The sequence below is a fragment of the Lethenteron reissneri genome, chromosome 41 (genome assembly GCF_015708825.2).
Source record: "Lethenteron reissneri isolate LAM-NWPU_2019-01 chromosome 41, ASM1570882v1, whole genome shotgun sequence".
In the NCBI taxonomy this organism is placed as follows: Eukaryota; Metazoa; Chordata; class Hyperoartia; order Petromyzontiformes; family Petromyzontidae; genus Lethenteron; species Lethenteron reissneri.
In genome coordinates this window covers 11,239,457-11,263,338 of record NC_083819.1, presented here as the reverse complement: position 1 = coordinate 11,263,338, position 23,882 = coordinate 11,239,457, and the positions used below count along the sequence as shown (strand labels likewise).

The window sequence follows — 23,882 nt, the reverse complement described above, 5'->3', positions numbered from 1 at the left end:
CTGGAAAGGGTCAAGCCTATGATTGTTTTCCTAATTTTAATACCGGAAAAAACGGTCCCTGTAATTGCCAAATTTGGATGTGAGAATTTTTCTTCAACTTACCGGTCAGCTGAAACAACAATAACTGACACATTAGGCGCTTCTGCACGACATGACAGTTTAGTTTGATTGGCTGTGTCGGATGGTGGAGGGTTTTTAACGACACAAAATTCGATCAGATCATTACGTGGTTCGACCCAAACATCAATTCTGAATCGGGTGGCAGGGTTGGATGTATATCAGAGCTCTAGTACCAGTATCATGCTGAAATGTGTTGCAGGTTCCTGCACATTTCTCGTTCACCTAGACCAGGGGCCGGCAACCAAAATAACAAGATAATTTTTTTTCAAATTCGGTAAAAAAAAAACAATATTTAAAGAGCCGCAAAGCATGTGACTACGAGACGGTGGTCCTTAATAAACAACGTCTCGAAGCACTCCTGAAAGAGCCGTATACGGCTCCAGAGTCGCAGGTTACCGACGCCCGAGCTAGATCTAGGCCGACTGAGAGATAATTCCGAGTTTGCTCTATGGGAACGGTGCCAACCGTCAGGCCGGTGCTTTGTTCACCTCGGAGCCACACAGGAACAAGCTGTTGTTAGGGGGTCTCCTAGGCTATACAAATGCGCGCCGAGATGTTTCAGGACATTACGAGCGCAATGTAAACCCAGGTATTGTTCTATTGTAAGGTATTTACAGCCGGCATTAGAATCAGAACACGTTTGCAGCTCACGTATGCGTCCGATCTTTAGAACTCAAATTCGGTTGGGAAAACGACGACGCGTCTCTCGGGTGTGAAGAGGAATTCCGGGCATCCTGCCGTCTCTGTGCAATAATCCGTGATTTAAATGAGGAGACAGCTGAGCACAACACTGAACAGTGTGACGCAATTATAGCTTTGTTGGCGATGACGTGTGACATGTCCCTGTCTGTGCTTTTGCAGGCTTGAAGGTTACTGCAGGAATGTCGTTGGTGGCTATAACATTGATATTCTTTGCCATCTATCAGTTGCCATGGTAAGATCATGGTAAATGTTTTCTGCTGGTTACGTTCAGCTAATTTCCGGAGGGTGCTGTACAAATCATCTACCAGATTTTTTTCCGAATGTAGTATAAGCATTCTTGATTTGAAGCTTTCATGACTGCAGGAATCCATACTCTTTGGTTCTTTCGGTAAAGTCACGTAGGTATAAAATAAAATAAATCACGACGTTTCGGGCGCAACGGAATGCTTGTGTTGCGCCCGAAAGAGTCAAAGAGTATAGTATAAGCATGTATTCAATGTGAATTATTGATCTCCCTTGTTTTTGTTCATGCATTAATTATCCTATCATTCTGGCGCCTACTCTGATGAAGAGTATTGCGACATAATTCTAAATCATTCTTTCCGCAGGAGGTGCGACTTTGTAGCCTCCCACGGAAATTACTGCAGACAGCTACTCTCTTTGCAAACTTGCCCAGTCGAGGGGTCCCCAACCACTGGGCTATTCACACCAAACAGTGGACTGAATCTAAATTAGAGGTTAAATCCACATCTGGTTGCCCTTGTAAAGAGAGGAGAGCTCTGAGTTCTAGATAGCAATCTAGGACTCTGGGTGTCAGGGTGGTGCAGTGGTAACATTTGTGTCTCTCAACAAGAAGGGCCTGGGTTCGATTCCCAAATCGGATGCCTTTCTGTGCCAAGTTTATATGGGTTTTCTCTGGGTTCTCTGGGTTCTCTGGTTTCTTCTCAAAGCTAACAAAAAAACCCACAATGTATCTGGCATTGGTCAAATATCCCAATGATGATACATTTCCTACAAATTACTCAATTGGGATTACACACGGCAGCAACATTTCCCACCTACTGCAAGAACTTGTCAGGACCATCCTGAAAAGAGTCTTGAGAGACTCAGTAAGGCTTTCTTGGACAAACAAGCGGAGTAATAATAAACTCTCCAAAGCCCAAAGTATAATCGTGAGAAGCTGTACAACTTATTTGGGTGACTAATGTGTACCGTGAAATATTTCCAAGCACTCGATTATTAATACGTTTTTCGCAATTACATGTAAGGTGGTATGATTATCTTTCATTTCTGATCCCCCTACTGCACGTGTTATCACTCAGTATAAGGAAGAATTTCTGGCCTCCTGTGCCCGACCCTGGAAAGAGCCTTTTGTGGAAATGGATGAAAGAGTCAAAGGTAAGACTGGGTGTGTGTTCTGGTCTCTTAGGGGACACGAAAGAGCATGAGCACCTGCCGAGATGGATTGGTAAACATCAGCCATCAAGAAATACTGGCCAGTTGAAAAAAATCTCAAAACAACCCACCATACAATGTAACTGTTATTGGCAAAACATTCCAATGCTGAAATGTTACCTGAAAATTACTCTATTGAGTTGACACATAGCAACATCGCCCCCCCTCCCCCCTAGTGCAAGAACGTGGCAGGACATTTCCTGAAAAAGTTTTGAGACTCAGTGAAGCTTTCCTGGGTAAAAAAGGTGTACATGTATAACGTAGTGAATAATACTGGCCCCACAAATCGCTTATGCTCAACAACAGTGCTTGTCTCCAGTAGTCTCTGCAGGCCAAGCGAGGCATCGTGTGTGCGTGATGATACCGTTGTTCTTACTCGATGTCTGGCCGGTGGCGGCACACTCTCTAATTGTCTCGTCAGGTGAAAGATTGGGAAGCCGTATTCCCTCAAGTGAAGAAGAGCTACGCGCCACACTCTGACGAGGTGGCACTGTGCAAGCTTGACGATGAGCCCGGCCAATCCAACTTTGGCCCCGAGGCAAACGACGCTCACTTCTCCTACTTCCAGCTCAACTCTGCAAGGCCAGAAGCGCGGTTTTCTTGCGACCGATACGTCAACACGCGCACGGTGTTGACCACGGTCGCCTGCAAGGGTGAACATCCCCGCTATCAAAACACGCCGCCTCTGCCCTTCTTCTTTCTGACTCCCGTGCCGCCGAGTAAAGGCATCGGAGACAAAGGTGGCGAGGCTCCGCAGTGTAAGAGAAGTTTGCATCACTTGTCAGCAGAAATGGGAAAATTCCCAGCCACGTATATCCCTCAGAAGCCTTGATGAATTCGGAGTAGCTAACACAGAAACGAACGAGATGGAGTGTCACAAACATATGCTATAGCTGGGTGGGTTAAAGTTAGATTTGATGTATGTTGAACTTATTTCGCACTGTAAGTAGCCAACCGTGCTAATCAGAGGTGCAGGGGAAGGACAACACACTAAACACAAAAAGCAGTTCATAATAAATTATTTTTAAATTTAGATTTAAAAGTGCATAGCCGGTGGCTTCTTAATATTGGAAGGAAGAGCGTTCCAGACGGCCGCAAAAGAGCATCTAAAATTGCGCGATGCAGTGACCGTCTTTGTTCGATAGCTAGCCAAAAGCCGCTGCTGCGAGGATGACCGCAGTTCACGTGATGGTTTATGCTCCTTGACGAGATCAGCGAGGTATTGTGGTTCATTTTCTGGCGAGCACTTTGGGTGTAATGAGTGCGAAAATATTGACCATAATGCCTCAATCAGAACAAAGATTCAGAACAGTACCGTACTTAGATCCTAACTATCAGGTGCATAAGTAGTGCAAGCTAATAATCTTAGGCAATGGCTGCACACACAACGTATTACAGTGTTTAATTTTTTTTTCACTTTTAGTATATGGCCCTTGGTCAATTCTGGACATATTGGAATGAGAAATTCAGGACATTCCCTCTCTTCAAGCCATCTGATGGCCGAGTTTGAGCTTCATAGAATAATTCAGAGGGTGCGATTCATGAACTTTGAATTTTCATGAATTGTGGTTAACCTAAAAGTAATGTAGTATTAGTGAAAGCTTTTGGAACACATTGAAGTTTCCAAAACTGTCTGTGATATTAAGCACATGTTTCTCAATATCCTTACATTGCATGTTGATGGCAGCATTTGTTTACTATAAAATTAGATAACCACATTACATATCTGTGTATGAATTAGCTCAAGCCTCCCATAAATCAAGTGACTTCTGCAGCCACCCCCACTCTGAACCCCTCCCCTCTCCCCACCGCCCCCTGTGAAAACAGACGCTGCTTCTCCGTGCAGCACCAGCAGCAGCGTCGAGTCCCTGTTGCAGCCGTGTACTCCTCCCTCTCCTGACCCCTGTGCTCCCGTTCCTCAACTCCTTTCTCATTCTTTTCCTCTCAATCCCCATTCCTTCTCTCATCCCTCTCCCGTCCCTTTCTCTTCTCCCCAACCATTAGATCCCTGACTTCGCACCCCTTCCCGCCGTGTGCCACGGGTAAAGACATTGCTAGTACCGATTTTTGTTTTTAAAATATGGCTTCAATTTACATAATCTTAGCAATTATCTTTTAAGTAAAAAACTGCTTACGTCGTATTTCATATATGTTACCTATATCCTTATACGGTCTTAATGCTTACTTGATTACACGAATAAACATGTTTTGCATTGTAAAATTTACTTAATTTTAAATTGTGGTGTTTTTATTCATTCATTATTGTATTCATTCATCAAACAAGAGTGAAAGTGCATCGCAGGGGTTGCTTGAATGCAGAAAGCATATACTGTATGATGGGGCATAGTAAAGTCCAACAATGGATTTAGCTGACACTGCCCTCTGATGCATCCTACAGCACCGGTTATACATGGCGGTCGCCCATCCAAGCACTATCCAGGCTCAAACCTGCTTATCCTCTGAGATCAGCGCACTGGGTGATCTGGTCACAGGTGAAGGTGATGATGGAGTTAATGAAAATTGTGATTTCGGGGTGCATAGATTTATGGTAAATAAAGGAAAATAAAGGAAAATTGAGGCTGGCAGGAGCGGTTTTAGAATACCGAACCTGATGCAAAGCAACATGCCAATGTGTCGAAGGTATGTATGTCTAATTATTTCGCACCCCACGTTGCCAACCGTGCTAATCTGAGGTGCGGAGGAAGGACAACTAAACACAAAAAATCAGGGTATGGTGACATACTCGACGCCGATGTGGAGTTTCACAACAATTGTGTGATCTACCAACCCTCGCTGCGTCCAGAGCTGAATTACAGGCCACGTGACGCAGAGTCATCACCCCGGCCACGAGAAGCCCCTAAATCACAGAACCAGCTCTCGTCCAAAGTTAAACATGGGCAACTCCACCCAATTCAACCATCATCATCATCTCTACGCGGTCTAATACGTGTTTAATTAATGCGTATTATCTGTGACATAACCATCAGAAATATGGACAATGATGACGCTGAGTAAAAGCTCAAAAGTGTTGCAACGAAGCTTGGAGAGGCGCATACGTTGTAGGCCAGGGGTGGGGAACGTCTGGTCATTTGGTCTAGCCCTGCCAAGGCAACCGCAGGCGGGACTCGAAATTCAATAAATCTAGGAGCAAACCTGGAAAAGCAGTTGCGAGTAGCAGCAACATCATCAATACCAGCTAACATCACACGCCTCACCAAAGAGAAGCAGTTCCAGCCATCACATTAGTGGTGAGTTAATTAAATGTTTGACCAAATATAACAGGATAATTTTTAAGTTGATAAATATCCAAATGGCCCTTGGCAATTCCGTGTCCGTGGCTGATGTGAGAGTAAGGCTGATGATGATGGGGTTCAAACTCAGGGGTCATGCGGCTCTTTAAGGACTGCTTCGTGACGGTTATTTATTTAGGACCACCGAACCGAATTAACACGCATTGTGGCTCTTGAAATAGTTTTTTTTGTTGAAATACTGAATTCGAAACAAATGTCTCCTTGTTATTTTGATTTCCGAACCCTGTCCTCGACAAAGATGTAACCTTGTTAAAAGATGCAAGCCGACACAAAACCGGTCTCCTGAATGATGCGCTCCCACAAGGCCGTTTGTTCGATGGGCTGTGTAAAACATACTTCTATTATTACACGCTTTTATTTAACTCACTCTGTTGTATCCTCAAATCTTCTAACTCAATTTTAACCCACTTCCCAATGTGGTATCGACTGCAAACGTCGTATACTTATGTCTTACTGATGACAATACTATATTCTATCATTAAAAATAAAAAAAATATTTTTAAACATAATTTTTTATATGTTATGTTTCGCCTTAGGTCTAATTGTCAACGCTCAACTTACGTTGGCTGTAAATCACCACGGTCCCTTACGTTATGGCAAGCTTCGGGGCCACTTCCTGGAGTTGTGGAGTTTTGCCATCACTAGTACGGTACATTTCATTAAAGCGTGTTTAAAAAAAAAGTATTTAAATATTACTTTTTCCACATGCATTATGTAACACATTTTTTTCCACTTGCATTGCGTCTCTTTAAATATAGTTTTTTAAATACCGAATTCGAACACAAAAATGTCTCTTGTTATTTTTGTTGCGCCGACCCCTGGGTTCAGAGCAAGGCTGCTGCTGATGAAGGGAATGAGTTATTATTGCAGGGGTCGGCTTCCAAAATAACAAGGAAATCACATTTTTGTTCGAATTTAGCAACAAACGTATTATTTCAAGAGCCGCGCGATGCGTGCGGTGAATACGAGACGGCGGGTCCTGAATAAAAAAAATAACTCACGAAGCTGAGACCTTTTAAAGAGCCGCACGCGGTTCCGGAGCCCCCGCAGGTTGCCGCCGGCCCCTGGGTTGAATCGAACTCGTGGAGTTGGGGGGGGTAACAGAGTTGGGGGGGGGGGGGTGCTCGTGGAAGCGGCCCCACGTGTCCCCCCCGCGTGGCCCCCCCAACGCCCCCCTCCACGTGGCCCCCCACGTGCCCCCCCCCACGTGCCCCCCCCCGCGTGGCCCCCCCCCGCGCCCCCCCCACGCCCCCCCCACGTGCCCCCCCCCGCGCCACCCCCACACGTGCCCCCCCCCCGCGCCCCCCCCCCACGTGCCCCCCCCCGCGTGGCCCCCCACGTGGCCTCCCCACGCGTGTCCCCGCGTGCCCCCCCCCACGTGGCCCCCCACGTGCCCCCCCCCCCCACGTGCCCCCCCACGTGGCCTCCCACTTGCTCCCCCCAAGACCGGGGAGCTCCGCGTTGCCCGCGGCGGCCACGGAGCGTCGCACTCCAGAGGCAAGTCGCTCGCCTCGCCGCTCGCCGCCACACGCAACGCATCGGGCCCTCGACGGTGAAGCGAATCGACGGCCGTCGAGAACATGGACCGCCTCCACCTTCATTCGCACGACGGATTCAGTCTGCGGGGATCGCGGTTGTGTTGCGACTCGGCTCTTTGTGAAGTGTGTGCATAGCTGTTAACACGTTAGCAGTGTCCCCGACCTTATCACAGAACAATTCAGACCTCGTCCGCCGTCACCCCGTGCCGCTGATCAATATCAAGCTTCATCCCACAAAGTCCCATCACAAGCGAGAAACACAAACACGTCGACGAAATCTAGATTTGACGAAACGTGTTTTTGTCGTGCCCTATTGAAACGGCTGTACGCGGTGTGGACCTGCAAGCCCAAGTTCCCCTGTACAAGAATGCGGGGTAAACTCTACGCGTTGACACGGTGTGTGTTTGTGTGTTTACATTGTGCCACTTGGTAAGGGCTCTAAGTGTAAACGTGACGAGCCGCACGCGGCACACGACGGAAATTCAAACGAAACATTCAACCGCGACAACGGATTCCTAAATCTCGTTGACCTGTACACCAGCATGCAGACTGCCTCACACACACACCAGCATGTTTAATACTGCCTCACACACACACACATACCGTACTGTTTAATACTGCCTCACACACACACACCGGCATGCAGACTGCCTCACACACACACACCAGCATGCAGACTGCCTCACACACACACACCGGCATGTTTAATACTGCCTCACACACACACCGGCATGTTTAATACTGCCTCACACACACACACACACCGGCATGTTTAATACTGCCTCACACACACACACACACCGGCATGTTTAATACTGCCTCACACACACACACACCGGCATGTTTAATACTGCGTCTCACACACACACACCAGCATGCAGACTGCCTCACACACACACACACCGGCATGTTTAATACTGCCTCTCACACACACACACCGGCATGTTTAATACTGCCTCACACACACACCGGCATGTTTAATACTGCCTCACACACACACACCGGCATGTTTAATACTGCCTCACACACACACACACCGGCATGTTTAATACTGCCTCACACACACACACCGGCATGTTTAATACTGCGTCTCACACACACACACCAGCATGTCAGACTGCCTCACACACACACACACCGGCATGTTTAATACTGCCTCTCACACACACACACCGGCATGTTTAATACTGCCTCACACACACACACACCGGCATGTTTAATACTGCCTCACACACACACACACCAGCATGTTTAATACTGCCTCACACACACACACACCGGCATGTTTAATACTGCCTCTCTCACACACACACCGGCATGTTTAATACTGCCTCTCACACACACACACCAGCATGTTTAATACTGCCTCACACACACACACACCGGCATGTTTAATACTGCCTCTCTCACACACACACCGGCATGTTTAATACTGCCTCACACACACACACACCAGCATGTTTAATACTGCCTCACACACACACACCAGCATGTTTAATACTGCCTCACACACACACACACCGGCATGTTTAATACTGCCTCTCTCACACACACACCGGCATGTTTAATACTGCGTCTCACACACACACACCAGCATGTTTAATACTGCCTCACACACACACACACCAGCATGTTTAATACTGCCTCACACACACACACACCGGCATGTTTAATACTGCGTCTCACACACACACACCAGCATGTTTAATACTGCCTCACACACACACACACTGGCATGTTTAATACTGCGTCTCACACACACACACCGGCATGTTTAATACTGCCTCTCACACACACACACCGGCATGTTTAATACTGCGTCTCACACACACACACCAGCATGTTTAATACTGCCTCTCACACACACACACCGGCATGTTTAATACTGCGCCTCACACACACACACTGGCATGTTTAATACTGCCTCACACACACACACACCGGCATGTTTAATACTGCGCCTCACACACACACACCAGCATGTTTAATACTGCCTCACACACACACACACTGGCATGTTTAATACTGCGTCTCACACACACACACCGGCATGTTTAATACTGCCTCACACACACACACACACCGGCATGTTTAATACTGCCTCACACACACACACACACCGGCATGTTTAATACTGCCTCACACACACACACACACCGGCATGTTTAATACTGAGTATAGCATCAACAAGACTACGGGACGTCTGTGTAAAAAAGAGCTTTATAGCTCGTCGGATTCCTCCAGAATGAGCACATTATGCCTGTCGAGGGGCAGCGCTGTTGGCGAGCGCATGTTTGTTTGAGAATACTGTACTTGTGCATGTCGTGATTCAGTCTATAGTTGTGAACAGCATACCTATCAACCCTTTATCAGTGCCCTAGCTTATTGCAGACCAATTCAGACCTTATTGGTCACACCGTGCCCCTATAAATATCAACGTTCATCACAGACACATTTATTGTGTTTCCCGTATTGAAACAGCTGTACGCCTTATGAACCTGAAAACTAAAGTTCCCTGTACAAGACTACGGGGTAAACCTTCCGAGTTGACAAGTATGGAACTCCATAACGCAGGGGTTTTTTTGGGGGGTTAGATCGCGTAAATATATAAATGTGTCGTTAAACCCGCCACCACCCGACACAGCCAACTAGTAAGGGTTGTCACATAAACAGAACGTGCCAATTCGTTACTGGTACAGCACACATGGTGTGTATTGGAGAGCAAATCCACATTTACATTCCGAGTCCGACGTTTCGCCAGTAATTACAACTAGCATCATCAGGCGAACAGCCAGATTTGTGTCGGGTGATGGCGGGTTTAACGACACATTTATACTTACGCGATCTAACCCCCCCAAAGAACGTATATTATAGATGATAACATTGGTCGCTAAAGCCTACTACGTGTTAAACAGGTATGGAAACTGTCTTCCATGTCCGCAAAGGGTTCCTTATTACGAGATCATACATCTTGGTAGTCGTCGCCAGCGGTGGTTTCAAGTCTCACCGCTGCTGATGAGGCACCCGACGTCGAAACCGGCCCAGAGTTTGAGTCAATGCCGCTGTGCAATCTCCACCAGAAGGACCGTGCGGCTGATGGGTGTAGAAACATACTTTAGTTTTTATTCAATGCCCTGGGTCAGATACGGGAAGGAGGCGGAATTTCCCCGCTTATGTTCATGTCCCATTATCACGAGTCAACGTCGATGAAAGTATCGACGATTGATTTATGATTGGCATAAACCAATTGATTCTCGTGCGTGCAGTATTACCAGCAAAATCGATACTCGATGACTGCACGCGTGAATAAAGAGTTGCTTGCTATATTAGGCATGTACCGTATGACGAATCTCCCGAGTTGTACACGAACATATCCTGTAAATCGTAGTCAATGGCTTTGCTACCTTCAAGTGCCAAGCGGCCAGCAACGCACAGCACTAATGAGTCGTACTGCAAGAGCACACATTGAGTCGAACGAATTCCGAAGTCGAGCGGTGCGAGGAAAGTTTTGTGTAGCACCTTATTTAATACGTCCTCAGTTACATTTACAATGCGGTAATTTATATGGGAAAATGTAAGTACGATTGTATTAGCATCAGTGAAGCGTCGTACACGGACTCGTGATTAAATTGCACCGTATTTACAGTTTTAAAATAAGTAACATATAGACTCGTGTATTTACAACATCAATGTGAGCTAACACTGTACCGTACCGAGCGTTCGCTAATCCATTATGAAAAAGTAGTTGCGCCTCGTAAAATAAAATTAAAGGCGAGAGATGCAGCAGAGCACATGGTCTCGAAGTGCACCTAGCCTGGCACAAGCGCCGTGGTGATGTCACCTCCACTTCATGGCGGGTTGTTGTCTAATAACGACGGCAATATGCCACCTGGCACTGCACAGCAGAAGCTGCACTATATGATGATATAAGCACACCAATTGGGAGCAAGGCCAGCTATGGTTTTATCCCCAGCAGCATGCTTGGATCAAAAGTTTCCCATTTCATTTCCCCTCCCAACCACCAGTGTGGAATAATGCGTTGCTTATACCACAACTGTGCTTATTAAAGGTGTGCTTATATGTAGATTCGGCTGTGTTGGTAAAATGTGTACGTGTATGCAAATCCACTGATGTGTTTTCTTTCATTAAACCCCCAGGTTGACCCTCACCATGGGTATCTTGAACTCGATTCTACCAGGAAACACGAAGGCTGACCAAGACCTCATTGCTGTGTCAGACAATCACTCGTGTGCTGACCGTGTCCGTGACCCTGACTGTAATCCTGGTCAGTGCCGAGACAGTTCAATCACCAGTCACTCGCCGACAGAAACCCTTGTCCCTCCCGCAGCTATTATTTCCTCGCTGGATATCAAGACAGACTTTGTGAACCGAAGTGGTCATTTAGGCGACACCATCTCTACCCACTGTAAAGGCACAGCGGATACATCTACCACAAGGGGAGATGCCCCAGAAAAATCCACACCACCCAACCAACCTTCGCCTTTAACAAAATGCAGGCCAATATCACCAACAAGCGGCATTCAGTCTGCGGTGGCCACTCAACTGCCAGGTGGGACAGAACCAAGTGACGTCGGTGGGTTGGCAGAGGCACAGCAGTATGTCACATCTCACTTGGAACAAGTGGTCAGGCTTGATAAAAATAAACAAGAAAGCCCTCTTGTTCAAGAGTCTACATGTGACCCTGCCAAAGCTGCAATTCCAAAGTCCACGAATCGGCTACCTTCAGCCACAGTTAACAGGCATCGGCACAGAAATATAAGCCAACCGTTAGTAAAAAAGCCTGGCAAACAAAACAGGAGGAATAAACCGCATCAGGTGAGTGTGCATAAACGGGCAGCCAAACTCTTGCCACCAAAGCCTATTGCTGAGGCACATTCTGCAGTAGATTCGATGGCGATATGTTACAAAAAGCTCGACAGTTCTGCCAGCAAGAATTCTGCGGTCAGAGTCTATACTGTTTCACCAAAAAATCCAGCCAACAGTCAAATCCCAATTCCCCTTAAAAAGGTATCTATGACTGACGCAGCGGAGGTCACGACACTGAAAACTGTAGCTAAGCAAGTGTTGCAAAATAATAGACGTGCTTATAGCCAAAGTGCAAAACAGGTGGAACAACAAAGTAGGGAAAAGACTGATCATGGCCTGAGCGTGGCCACACCTCAAACTGTGGATCAACCTGCTCTGCAAACATCGTCGGTCGACAAAGCTGATGCGCCATCCCAACCACAGCATTCATGCCAGTACTCGAGACCCAACAGTTACATCCAGGCTATTGAAACACCTCCCCATATTATTTCAGTCAAAAGTCCAAGAGTACCTTGCGCTGACGGTACACCGGGTAACGGTAAAGCAACCGCGGTGCTGGTTAGTTCATCACAGGGTTTGGAGGAGCAGAGTAAAGAGAGGGGAATGACTACAATGGAGACTGCCGTCACCATAGAGGGTGGAATGGAGAAAAAAGAGGAGGAATCTGTAACCAAAGTTCCACCCTGCATGGCGGCTGTTCAACCACAGGACGAGGATATTTGTAGTACTCGCCCTCATGATGCAAAGGCCAAGACAACACACGGCAGTCACGGTGCCGATACAAGGAGCAGCAGCAGCACTCGTGTTACCATCGGTGCAAATGCAATCACGATCGTGAAGAAGAGCACCCACACAACACAAGTTTGTGGTGGCAACCCCACCGGAAAAACACAAATTGCTGCTGCCACCTTCAGCACCATGATGCCGGTCGACAACAGTGCCAGCAAGGGAGACTTCATTATGGGTGCGAAGACAAATGTCACCACCAACATCACCATGAGCACTGCAGTGAATAAGACTATGAGCAGTGTAAGTCCTGCCTCCCCACACTATACGGTCACCTCCAGCAACGCTACCCACGAAGCGGTGGCCACCTCTAGCACCGCAGCCAAGAGCAAAGCTAGCAGCGCGCACCCTCGATACGGTGCCACGAGTGCGGGCGAGGTAATTAAAGCGAAGGGAGAGGAGGACATGGCCCCTGTGCGCAGAGGTACTGGACGCTTCCCGCCCTTTGTGGTGGAAGGAGAGTGCAAGCACCGTACGGCGAACAAGGCCAGCAAGCATCTCGAACGATCGCCACAAGGGCGACGATGAGACCGCCAAAAGGTAACGTTTCAATTCAACAGGTAACAACAAGCATGTGGGGAAATTTTTTTCTCCATTTTTCACGTTAAATAATCTTTGGGAAAATGTAGGAAACCGTTTTACGCACGTTATTTGACATTTGTAGTCGCATTCTGCACGTACATCATCACACACATATTGTACACGCAAAGACAAAAAAACATTTAGCCAGCATAGACCAGTGTTTCTCAAACTTTTTTGGCCCGTGGAACACTCAGCCGATGCAAACATTTCCGCAGACCACCCAGCCCGCCAATCCGTATTCTTGGTTCAAAACACATTCACTTCTCTCTCTAAATACGAGATACACAAAATCATACTACTGGAACGTACAATTTTTTATGCAGCTATAAGGTTTTTTTAGGGAGGAGCCATTTAGATCTTAGGGTTATGGTAGTTTAATGAGGGTAGTTCACCTAACTTCATTTCAAATTAAATATAAGTAAAATATGAATTTATGTCTGAAACAAAAGGTATAAAATTGTCATTATTTCCAGATCAACCTGTGCATTTGCATCACAGCCCCGCAGACCACCTGGAGGACCGTCGCAGACCACTGGTGGTCCAGGGACCACACTTTGAGAGCCATTAGCATAGACTGATAGGCCAAGTGCTGTTAGCAAGCACCTATTAATTTGCGAAGTGCCAACTTTTATTCTGCTTGATCGTACAAACTACTCTACTCATCACTGTGATGTTTACTTCAAGAAATGGTTATCACCTCCCCTTTCAACTCTGAGGGAGATGCATTGGGCCAAGTTAATCTCTAATACATAATACTCACGTAACTCAATTCCTTATCTATCCGCAGTGTTTTTTCAGGACTAAAACCCTCAATCTTTGACACTACACAACACTAAGTGCACAGTACCGAAGAGAAAAAAAACTCACATGGTTCTCATTCAGTCTCTGTCAATGCCTCAAACACCTGGAATTCCATCACTTTAAACATGTCCTTGATTTCTCTTCCATCTAAAGCACAATTTGATGCTCAGCTGTTGCTTATTTTTGATAGCGTCACTTGAAATTGCATTTGACTCGTATATCCTTGACAATTTACATATTTGTACAAGTCACCCTTTATCTTACTCTTTGGTTCTTTCGGTAAAGTCACGTAAATAGAAAAAATTACTAATAAATCACGACGTTTCGATAGCAACACAAGCCATCCGTCGTCAGGTGAAACAATACAGCAGGCGGACTGCTGAGGAGGAAATGTAGCGAGAGAGCTACTGTAACCAAAGGTTATAGACGTTTGTGGTGGGTAAGTGGGCTGGGCTAGGGATGGAATTTGCAAGTAAATGTAATCGCAGAGAGGGTAGGGGTGGGTGATCGGCTAATCCGAGGAGGGGGGAAGGGGGGGCTGCCGCAATGGGCGAGAGGGTGGGGGTGAAATTTCCAGAGGGAAAAAGGTTATAGAGAGAAAAAAATATCAAACTTAGCAAACTTAGAAATATAATGCAACTCAGAGAGTCGGCCAACACAACAGTTAACACGAAACCTGGTTGATTAACGTCCTTCAAAATATTGCTAAATTTTGCATCCATCTTCTCGGTTGAAGTCATCTGAGTTGTGTGGAAATCCTCCCCGTAGAGGTGGTTCAATCTTGATTTGAAGCTTTTGTGACTGCATGAATTCATACTCTCTGGTTCTTTCGGTAAAGACAATGGCTTGTGTTGCTATCGAAACGTCGTGATTTATTAGTTATTTTTCCTATCTACGTGACTTTACCGAAATAACCAAAGAGTATGAATTCCTGCAGTCCCGAAAGCTTCAAATCAGGATTCACCCTTTATCTGTTTAATGTTTTTCTATTTTGTAATTGTATTATGATCAGTGCAATATTTTTATTTCTCATGAGACAGTTGTGTTCTAATTCCTGTTTGCTTCATTGCTATACTTTGCTTTGTTTTGTCATAATTTGTGGCCCAGGTCACTCTCGCAAATGAGATTATGCTGGTCTCCTGAGTTCTCACCTGATTAAGCAAAACAAATTTGAACCTACTAGCCAATGAATTTTAATGTATAGATTACTTTAAATGTTTACTATGCAGGCGAGGCATGAGCTGACGTTGTGTTCTATCCACGCAGGGAGCTCCAGGAGGAATGGACCTCTGGAGATGTGCGTGCTCACCATTCTTGCCTTTCTCCTCGCTTGGACGTCCTACTCAACGCCTCGCTCATTCTCGGCTGAAGACAGCCTGCGATGCTATTTTTTATTGCATCTACGATGTGTCTTGTTTTCATAGGCATACACAATTCTTAAAATATCCTACAGGTCTCAAGTTATTGCATGCAATTGTTATAAAATAATATATAGCCAAGAGAGACAAGGAAACACCCTTGTATGGTAACGCAAATCAAATCCTTTATTTATAATGTCACATTTATTTTCCAAGAACGTGAAGTACCCAAGAGGAATTATCTTTTAAATAAATACAAATATATCGGTTTATAGCCAGGGATAAGGAAAAGGTGCTTCTGTATAACTGGTGTAATGAGAAAGGGCCACATGTAGAAGTAGTAGATTACTTTATTTAGGTAGCGATTATACATAATGCAGTGTGCCTTCAAAATAACGGGCTAACTCTGGGGTGGAGTGCCCTGGTAATTTTTTTTTCTCAACCAATCCGTTATTTACATGAAGATAAGATTTAGGCCATTTACACCCTATAATTGTTATAGATTGTTTTATATTACAAAACATCAAATATACGACAAAATCAATTTTAAAAACACCATTGCCCCATAGAAAATCACATGCGAGCTATCCAGTGAACAATTATCTTACATTTTTGAGCTTCAGGAGTGTAAAAAAAAATCAGATGTAGAGTATTATCAGGGTACCGTTTGTTATTTTCTAAACGTAGGTGTTTTTGGGATCTGAGTGTTGTCTGTTATTGTACATGGAAGATAGCTGAAGTCAAGCTACTATAGAAGGGCCTTCTTGTCTTTGACCACTTATATGTTAATGCCAACAGATCGTCTTTAGTTTTTTAAATTTGATAAGCATTGCATAACTCTTGAATCACTGATACAGAATTATTTTTTATATGGTCCACAAGAGGTAGAGTTATTCTCTTGATGGTCACCAACAAATTAATTAGCATTCTACAAATGACGACCTACCTAACTATTATCTTTACTTTGCACATATCAAAATTCCACAATATTTCACTGGATATATTTCTCAAGTATATATATGCGCATAGGTTGAATTAGCCATACGTTACATGGCAAAGGGCTCGCTGCCGTCTGATTGTTTAGCCGAATTGTTGATATTTTTGATAGGCGCTGCAAGCGTGTAACTACAGCTGTTAACCATTAAAGGCACTGTCAAGTTATTTTAACTACACTTAACGTCTCCTCCCCCGTTGGTTTTGATAAGAGAGCATGACTCAGTATGCTAATGTGAATAGAACAGACCTTGTGAAATGACGTGTGGGGCAAAATTCTATCCAGGTTTGTTGGTATGGATGTGACAATATATGGAAAAGCCTAAATATAAGTTCATAAGAATGTGTATTTTATGGCAATAAAGCAAAGTGACAACTGTTTTACTGCTGTACTTTTAATGGTCAGTTTTCTACAACCCAACCAATTTCAGCAGCAGGCTATGTAGTTTTTTTTTCTTACCACATCCCTATTTTCAAACTGACAATTACATGAAAACATTTAAAAATCGATGTTCATAAAGTAGTACAATTAGTTTTTGTGTGAATAATGCAATACTTTGTATAGCCTTGAGTCACACTGACGTGATGTTTTCAGCTCCTGAAACGGTGGTGGTTTAATACAACAAACTTGGCACAAATGTAGTTATTTTGACATGGTGATCTGCACAAGGCTGAGAGCTTTTGTCCATGCAGTGCACCCCCGTGTGTGTTAAGAAATCGATTAATATGCATGAACAAGGCACTTCGACACTTTACTATCTGATTGCAATCAATAGAATGCAACTGTTAACCAATCTTAATTTTGGAGCTTTCGTGACTGCAGGAATTATTCTTTGGTTCTTTCGGTAAAGTCACGTATAAAGATAAAATAATGAATTAAATAATTGCATACAACGTTTCGATTGCAACACAAGCAATCATCATCAGGTATAATGAAATAGCGACCCAAAATCTAACCAGAAAACCACAGACAGACATATAAGCAGACAGATATCACCAAGATACACAGGGAGAGCAACACAGGTGTAGAGGTGATACGCGCTGGGATTAGAGATCGTATGCCAGCGCGTAATGATTGGCTGTGTAGGTGGTGACGTGCGCTGACGGTGGAGGATCAGGGGTCAGCGCGGGGTCGTGGGTTACGGGGTACTGATTGGCTGTGGACGGGTGACGTGCTGAGAGGGAGTGATCGGGTGGCAGCGCGGTGTGATTGGTGGAGGAGTGTTAACACGCGCTGGGGAAAACGGATCGTAGAGAGAGTGCGTCGTGATTGGTTCATTAAGGAGCGATGCTCACGTTGAAGTACGCATCAGCTCCGCCTCTCGTGAGCAGGGGCTATAAAAGGGGATGCACACAGGCGTGAGGGCAGTGTGTAACCAGCGAAGAATGAAGACGGGGATGAAGACCTAGGGCCCTGCGGTACCTAGTCCCGCTGTCCTAACGGGACCGGGACTCTGTGTAACCCAGAGGCGAGTGTAGTGTGTGTAGCCATAGGCGTAAGGTCTACACGAGCCGAATGCAGTGTATTGTGTAGCCAGGGACATAGGGTCTACACGAGTCGAGTGTATTGTGTAGCCAGGGACATAGGGTCTACACGAGTCGAGTGTATTGTGTAGCCAGAGGCGTAGGGTCTACACGAGTGAAGGGTATCGTGTGTAGCCAGAGGCCTAGAGTTTACACGAGAGTAGTGGAGTGTGAAGTCGGAAGAAAGGAGACTACACGTTGTATTTTGATACGTAAAGATTTAATAAAAGTGTGTTCCCGTCAAGAAGTTCCTGCCGTCAATTCCCATACTTCAACTGGCGTCAGAAGTGAAACGGTCTTCCAAGCATGGATACAAGGAGGAACCGTCGGACCCACGGGATTGACCACGGGGACAACCTCGACGTTGCGGGTCAACTGGCATCGGGGGGTGAGGAAGAGGAGTTGCCCACGGGGCAGGATCCGCCGACGGCGCCGGACGAGCCACGGGGGACTGACGCCGTGCTTCGCGAAGCGCACTCCCGTCTGGCGGAGCTGCTGCTCGCCGCCGCGTCCATCTTGGCGGAGATCAGCTCGTCGGGAGGAGCGGGAACGGCGGCCGACGTTCTGCAGGGTCGCCCTGCAGATTCCCGCCAAAACGATTTGGCGATGGCCGCCATTTCATCTGCACCGACTTTTGGCGGGAACGGCCATCACCACGTGGCAGCGGTTCTCCATGCGCGCCCGCTGACGTCACCAACGCGCGCGGCGGACCGCCATCACACACCCGCCGATGGGGCCGCCATCTTACACACCGGCGGGGCGGCAGAGAGGAAGCACGAGGAGGAGGACGACTTCATTTTTCAGCAGCGCCTTCCCACGTTGTCAGCCTTCAAGGCGGAAGGCGGGGATTGGAGCCAATTTCAGCGCAGATTTTTGGCGCATCAGGAGATGTCCGCCTGGTCCGACGCTACGGCACTGCGGGCACTGCCTGCCATGCTGGATGACAACGCGCTCGCGGCCTTCACGTCCGCACGCAGGTCGGACCGCTCCACGCTCAAAGATGCGCTGGCTCTCATGGCCAAGGTCTATGGTCCTCCCTCCGCGTGCCGCCATCATTTTTATGCAAGACGGAAGGCGGACACGGAGACCGTGCTCGCCTACCGCACGGCGTTGCTTGCTCTCGCCGACGCCGCGTTCCCTCGTATGGACGAGGAGGGCCAAGATGCCATGGTTTTGGAGCAGCTGCTCAAGTTGGCGCAGGACCTGGGGGTCCCCATCAACACGGCCGATGAGACCGATATTTCATCCTTACGGGTCGCCACAAGCATACAAGCGCACGAGGTCCTTCAACGTAAACAGGGAGTCGTCTGCAACGCTGCCGTGGCCTCAACTCCGGGCCCAGTTGTCACCGTGCCCCAAGTCGTCAGCCCACGAGAGGAGGCGTTCATCGCGGGACGACCAGGGGACTGGAGATCGGGGGGTCGTTCGCCTCTGCGAGCGGCCCGCAAGCTGGAGCAACCGAGATCTCCGACGACTGTCATCACCTGCTATAACTGCGGCCTCCGGGGCCACGTGGCCTCCGGTTGCCGCGCCCCACGTCAGCGCGCCATGGGACCTCGGCTGGACGACGACCAAGGCCCCAAGTCGTCCCTGCAAACCCCGGTGTCTCGGAACTGACAGCTGCCGACCACCGGCGGCCGGATCTTGAGCAGCCGGAGCCACCGGACGGTCGCCAACGTCCCGTCCCATACGACGGACCGGCCAGACGGACTCGCGCTAGGTCGCGCTACTTTGTGTGACCTGCCACGTGAGGAGTCGAGGCAGCCGGAGCGCCTCGGCACTGCGTTTAGTCACAGAGACACTTGGCGCGTTCGGTTTCCGGTGTTCGCTTTTATTGTGTTCGTTTTCCGGTGTTCGCTTTTATTGTGTTGTTCGTCGGGCTGTATATTGCTTCATATTTAAGTGTTGTGTTGTGTTGTTGTTGTTGCGTTACGGGGCACACTGAGAGGTGGAGTTTCTTTGTTACTGCATTGACGTTAGGTTGTGTTGTTGGTTAACAGCCGGGCCGGCTGCAAGCTATGTGGGAGGGGGTGATGTAGAGGTGATACGCGCTGGGATTAGAGATCGTATGCCAGCGCGTAATGATTGGCTGTGTAGGTGGTGACGTGCGCTGACGGTGGAGGATCAGGGGTCAGCGCGGGGTCGTGGGTTACGGGGTACTGATTGGCTGTGGACGGGTGACGTGCTGAGAGGGAGTGATCGGGTGGCAGCGCGGTGTGATTGGTGGAGGAGTGTTAACACGCGCTGGGGAAAACGGATCGTAGAGAGAGTGCGTCGTGATTGGTTCATTAAGGAGCGATGCTCACGTTGAAGTACGCATCAGCTCCGCCTCTCGTGAGCAGGGGCTATAAAAGGGGATGCACACAGGCGTGAGGGCAGTGTGTAACCAGCGAAGAATGAAGACGGGGATGAAGACCTAGGGCCCTGCGGTACCTAGTCCCGCTGTCCTAACGGGACCGGGACTCTGTGTAACCCAGAGGCGAGTGTAGTGTGTGTAGCCATAGGCGTAAGGTCTACACGAGCCGAATGCAGTGTATTGTGTAGCCAGGGACATAGGGTCTACACGAGTCGAGTGTATTGTGTAGCCAGGGACATAGGGTCTACACGAGTCGAGTGTATTGTGTAGCCAGAGGCGTAGGGTCTACACGAGTGAAGGGTATCGTGTGTAGCCAGAGGCCTAGAGTTTACACGAGAGTAGTGGAGTGTGAAGTCGGAAGAAAGGAGACTACACGTTGTATTTTGATACGTAAAGATTTAATAAAAGTGTGTTCCCGTCAAGAAGTTCCTGCCGTCAATTCCAATACTTCACAGGTACAGAGAGGGGTGATCGTCTCTGTGGGATGGCCTTAAATAGACAGGGGGGCGGAGGCAGAGAGAGGGAGGGGTTAGAGAAAAATGTTACATGTCAATAAGTACGAAGAGACGCGTAGTAAAGTACGCAGGCTTAGAGGGAGAAAGAACACTAAATTAAACAACCTAGCAAAGTATCGAAATGTTATGTTTTCTGGTTAGATTTTGTGTCGCTATTTCATTATACCTGATGATGATTGCTTGTGTTGCAATCAAAACGTCGTATGCTATTATTTAATTTATTATTTTATCTTTATACGTGACTTTACCGAAAGAACCAAAGAATAATTCCTGCAGTCACGAAAGCTCCAAAATTAAGATTGAACCACTTCTACGGGGAAGTTCTGAGTTTGCCTTTTTCTCTCTCTCTGGTTTTTTTGTTCTCTCTCTCTGCCTGTATATTTGGTGTGATTTTTTCTGTCTACACTCGTTTTTTGTCGTTCTTGTGTTCTGCTCTGTCTGTGTGTCTCCGTTCCTCTTGTTTTTATGTTTTGTCTTTCTTTGGAATTTTCACACTTAAATTCTAACTTACCAATCTTTGAAATACGTAATCGACCAGGCTATACGTTTATTGTGTGTTGACCGACTCTCTGTGTCGTTTTACATAACATTTCGATACTTTGCTAGGTTGTTTAATTTAGTGTGTTCTTTCTCCCTCTAAGCCTGCGTACTTTACTACGCGTCTCTTCGTACTCATTGACATGTAAAATTTTTCTCTAACCCCTCCCTCTTTCTGCCTCCGCCCCCCTCTGTCTATTTAAGGCCACCCCACAGAGACGATCACCCCTCTCTGTACCTGTGTTGCTCTCCCTGTGTATCTTGGTGATATCTGTCTGCTTATATGTCTGTCTGTGGTTTTCTGGTTAGATTTTGTGTCGCTATTTCATTATACCTGATGATGATGATTGCTTGTGTTGCAATCATCATCACCAAAGAACTGTTAACCAGTCTTGGCGATTGAATCAGAAGTTTATTTATTGATACAATAGCACTAATTTACCCCAAGCATTACAAACCCCCGTTCACCACCAAGTGGTGCTGACGTCACTACGGCGCTAGTGCCATGCTAGGTGCACTTTGAGGCAGTCGGGTCAGTCGCCTCATCACACTTCTCTCGCTACTACCATGTTTACCGTTCCCGGGAACATCACCCATGTTGAGGACTTGCTCCACCAGATACGGACTCTTTCTTTCTGCTTATTGCCTGGCACTGATATACGGTGCTTTTTCTGGAAGACTTTTCTGTTTTATCCTGGATTTTTCTGTTTGCACGTAGTCACGTTAAGATGTTTCTTGTTCATGTTTTTGTTTGTTGAAACTAAATGAAACTGAAGGCCGTAAATATAATATATATTGGGAGGGACACATCCCCCCCAATATTCAAATATGCTCAAAATGTCCCCCCCAATATTACTATTAAAAAATATAAAAATAATTGCTATGCTATGTAAATAAAAACAACAATTTGCTAAACCTTGGCCACAATATCTGGACTTGTCTTCATATAAATCAATGCATAGATTTCTGTTTATATGATTGTGGTTATATTTTATTCATCCCTAATCTCAAACATTACATACAATGAAGCAAGAAATGGTACAAAAAAAGTAAAAACAGCAATGTAATACAATACACTATGAGACATTATTGTAAAAAAAAAAAGTCCATCCCATGTGTTGGTGAATTTTTTCATATTTTAGGTAGGAAATGGATAGGAAGTTAGTTTTCAAATTTAGATATTTTTTCTGGGTTGGGACCCCCAGGAAGATCTGGTCCCCCCAATGTTGACTCCATGGAGAGGGCCTTGCTGGAATTCCCTGCCCATCACCGCCGCGGTGTCTTGGAGATGTCAACGACCTCGCCTGGTACACAGGAGGGCATGGGTCGAACACCGACCCTGACGCCTGCTGACTTGCATCCCACTGGGATTTTAGCACACAGTGTTGGTGTACGGTGCTTTTTCTGCAATATTTTGCTGTCTTTTCTTGGATTTTCTGTTTGCACAAAGTCACTTTAAGATGTTTTCTTGTTCATGTTTGTTTGTTGCGGTTGCACCCGATTCAAGAGCCGAATGGCTCACAGGGCTATACCTAATAAATGAACTTGAACTTATATTCTTGGTTTTTTCGGTAAAGTCACGTAGAAGGGAAATAAAATAATATAAAACAATAAATCAAAATTTGAACTTGTATATTTGGAGTTTGCGCGTCTCTCCCCGTGGTTGCGTGGATTTTTCTCCAGCTTCCTCCGTTTTCCTCCCTCCACATTTAGAATCAACATCTCGCCTTTAGAGAATTTGGCTACTGCAATACATCTACACACAATGATGATAAGCCACTTAGTTGAACTGTCATTTGTGGCCAGGTAGCTTCTGAAAAATAGTATAGCTCAGTGAGTCTTACCTAGTAAAGTAAAAATAGGTTAGTCCCCCCCCCCCCCCCTCCAAGCATCTAATAAACCTGCTCTATTCGAGGAATGTCTTAGTTAATTCTTATCAAACCCCGCTTATGGTGCTGCTTGTTGCTGGACGTTTTGTAGCCCGTGGCCCCAGCACCAGAGGTCGCAATCGGGTACCCGATACCCGTACCCTACCCGATACCCGGCTACCCGTACCCGGCCGTTTGCGACCCTGGTGCGGCCGGGTACGGCGGGTACGGGTAGGCTGTGAGTCACTGGTGAGTCACCGTTTGTCACTCATTTCCCAACGTCTTGTCTCTTCTCACAATTCAAGTTCCTAGAATCAACCCACCCGCGCCTGCAACATGGCGTCATCCCAGAGGTCGCAATCGGGTACCCGTACCCTACCCGTATCCGGCCGGGTACGGGTAGCCGGGTATCGGGTAGGGTACGGGTACCCGTTCGCGACCCTGGTGCGGCCGGGTACAGGTACGGGTAAGGAATCAAAACCCGTTTGCGACCTCTGCCAGCACGTGAGTGAGTGCGATGACGTCCCTTTTAACTTTTGGCGGGAAAACGACCGTTGGTGGGGGGGAGGAGTCACGCGCGTGAGGGGGGAGGAGTCACCTGGAGGTGAC

At 46.8% G+C, this 23,882-nt stretch overlaps 2 protein-coding genes across 3 annotated transcripts in view; both read left to right on the top strand.

The window, feature by feature from the left end:
• The window catches only part of LOC133352661 (interleukin-31 receptor subunit alpha-like), a 31,645-nt gene extending 27,061 nt beyond the window's left edge, over positions 1 to 4,584 (top strand). The window contains exons 15-18 of the mRNA XM_061568433.1: positions 982 to 1,054; positions 2,145 to 2,220; positions 2,699 to 3,035; positions 4,105 to 4,584. Of these exons, the coding sequence (XP_061424417.1) occupies positions 982 to 1,054; positions 2,145 to 2,220; positions 2,699 to 3,035; positions 4,105 to 4,289 (671 nt within the window). The 3' untranslated portion in view covers positions 4,290 to 4,584. The remainder of the gene's footprint in view (positions 1 to 981; positions 1,055 to 2,144; positions 2,221 to 2,698; positions 3,036 to 4,104) is intronic.
• A 2,463-nt stretch (positions 4,585 to 7,047) lies between these two features.
• LOC133352730 (mucin-4-like) lies at positions 7,048 to 16,854 on the top strand. 2 transcript variants are annotated; one of them, XM_061568561.1, is made up of 4 exons: positions 7,048 to 7,085; positions 7,300 to 7,522; positions 11,284 to 13,279; positions 15,389 to 16,854. In XM_061568561.1, the coding sequence occupies exons 2-3, from the start codon at positions 7,494 to 7,496 to the stop codon at positions 13,265 to 13,267; spliced, it is 2,013 nt and encodes a 670-aa protein (XP_061424545.1). In that variant the 5' UTR covers positions 7,048 to 7,085; positions 7,300 to 7,493; the 3' UTR covers positions 13,268 to 13,279; positions 15,389 to 16,854. The 2 variants fall into 2 exon arrangements, with proteins under 2 accessions (XP_061424545.1, XP_061424543.1); XM_061568559.1 differs by lacking the exon at positions 7,048 to 7,085 and having other exon boundaries at positions 7,092 to 7,500.
• Positions 16,855 to 23,882: the final 7,028 nt, after the last annotated feature.

What these genes read in the sequence shown, in the direction of transcription:
- LOC133352730 (XM_061568561.1), top strand. Translation starts at nt 7,494, where the DNA reads ATGCGGGGTAAACTCTACGCGTTGACACG. An exon ending in AAACTCTACGCGTTGACACG is followed by an intron (nt 7,523 to 11,283) that starts GTGTGTGTTTGT and finishes TTAAACCCCCAG; the next exon opens with GTTGACCCTCACCATGGGTA.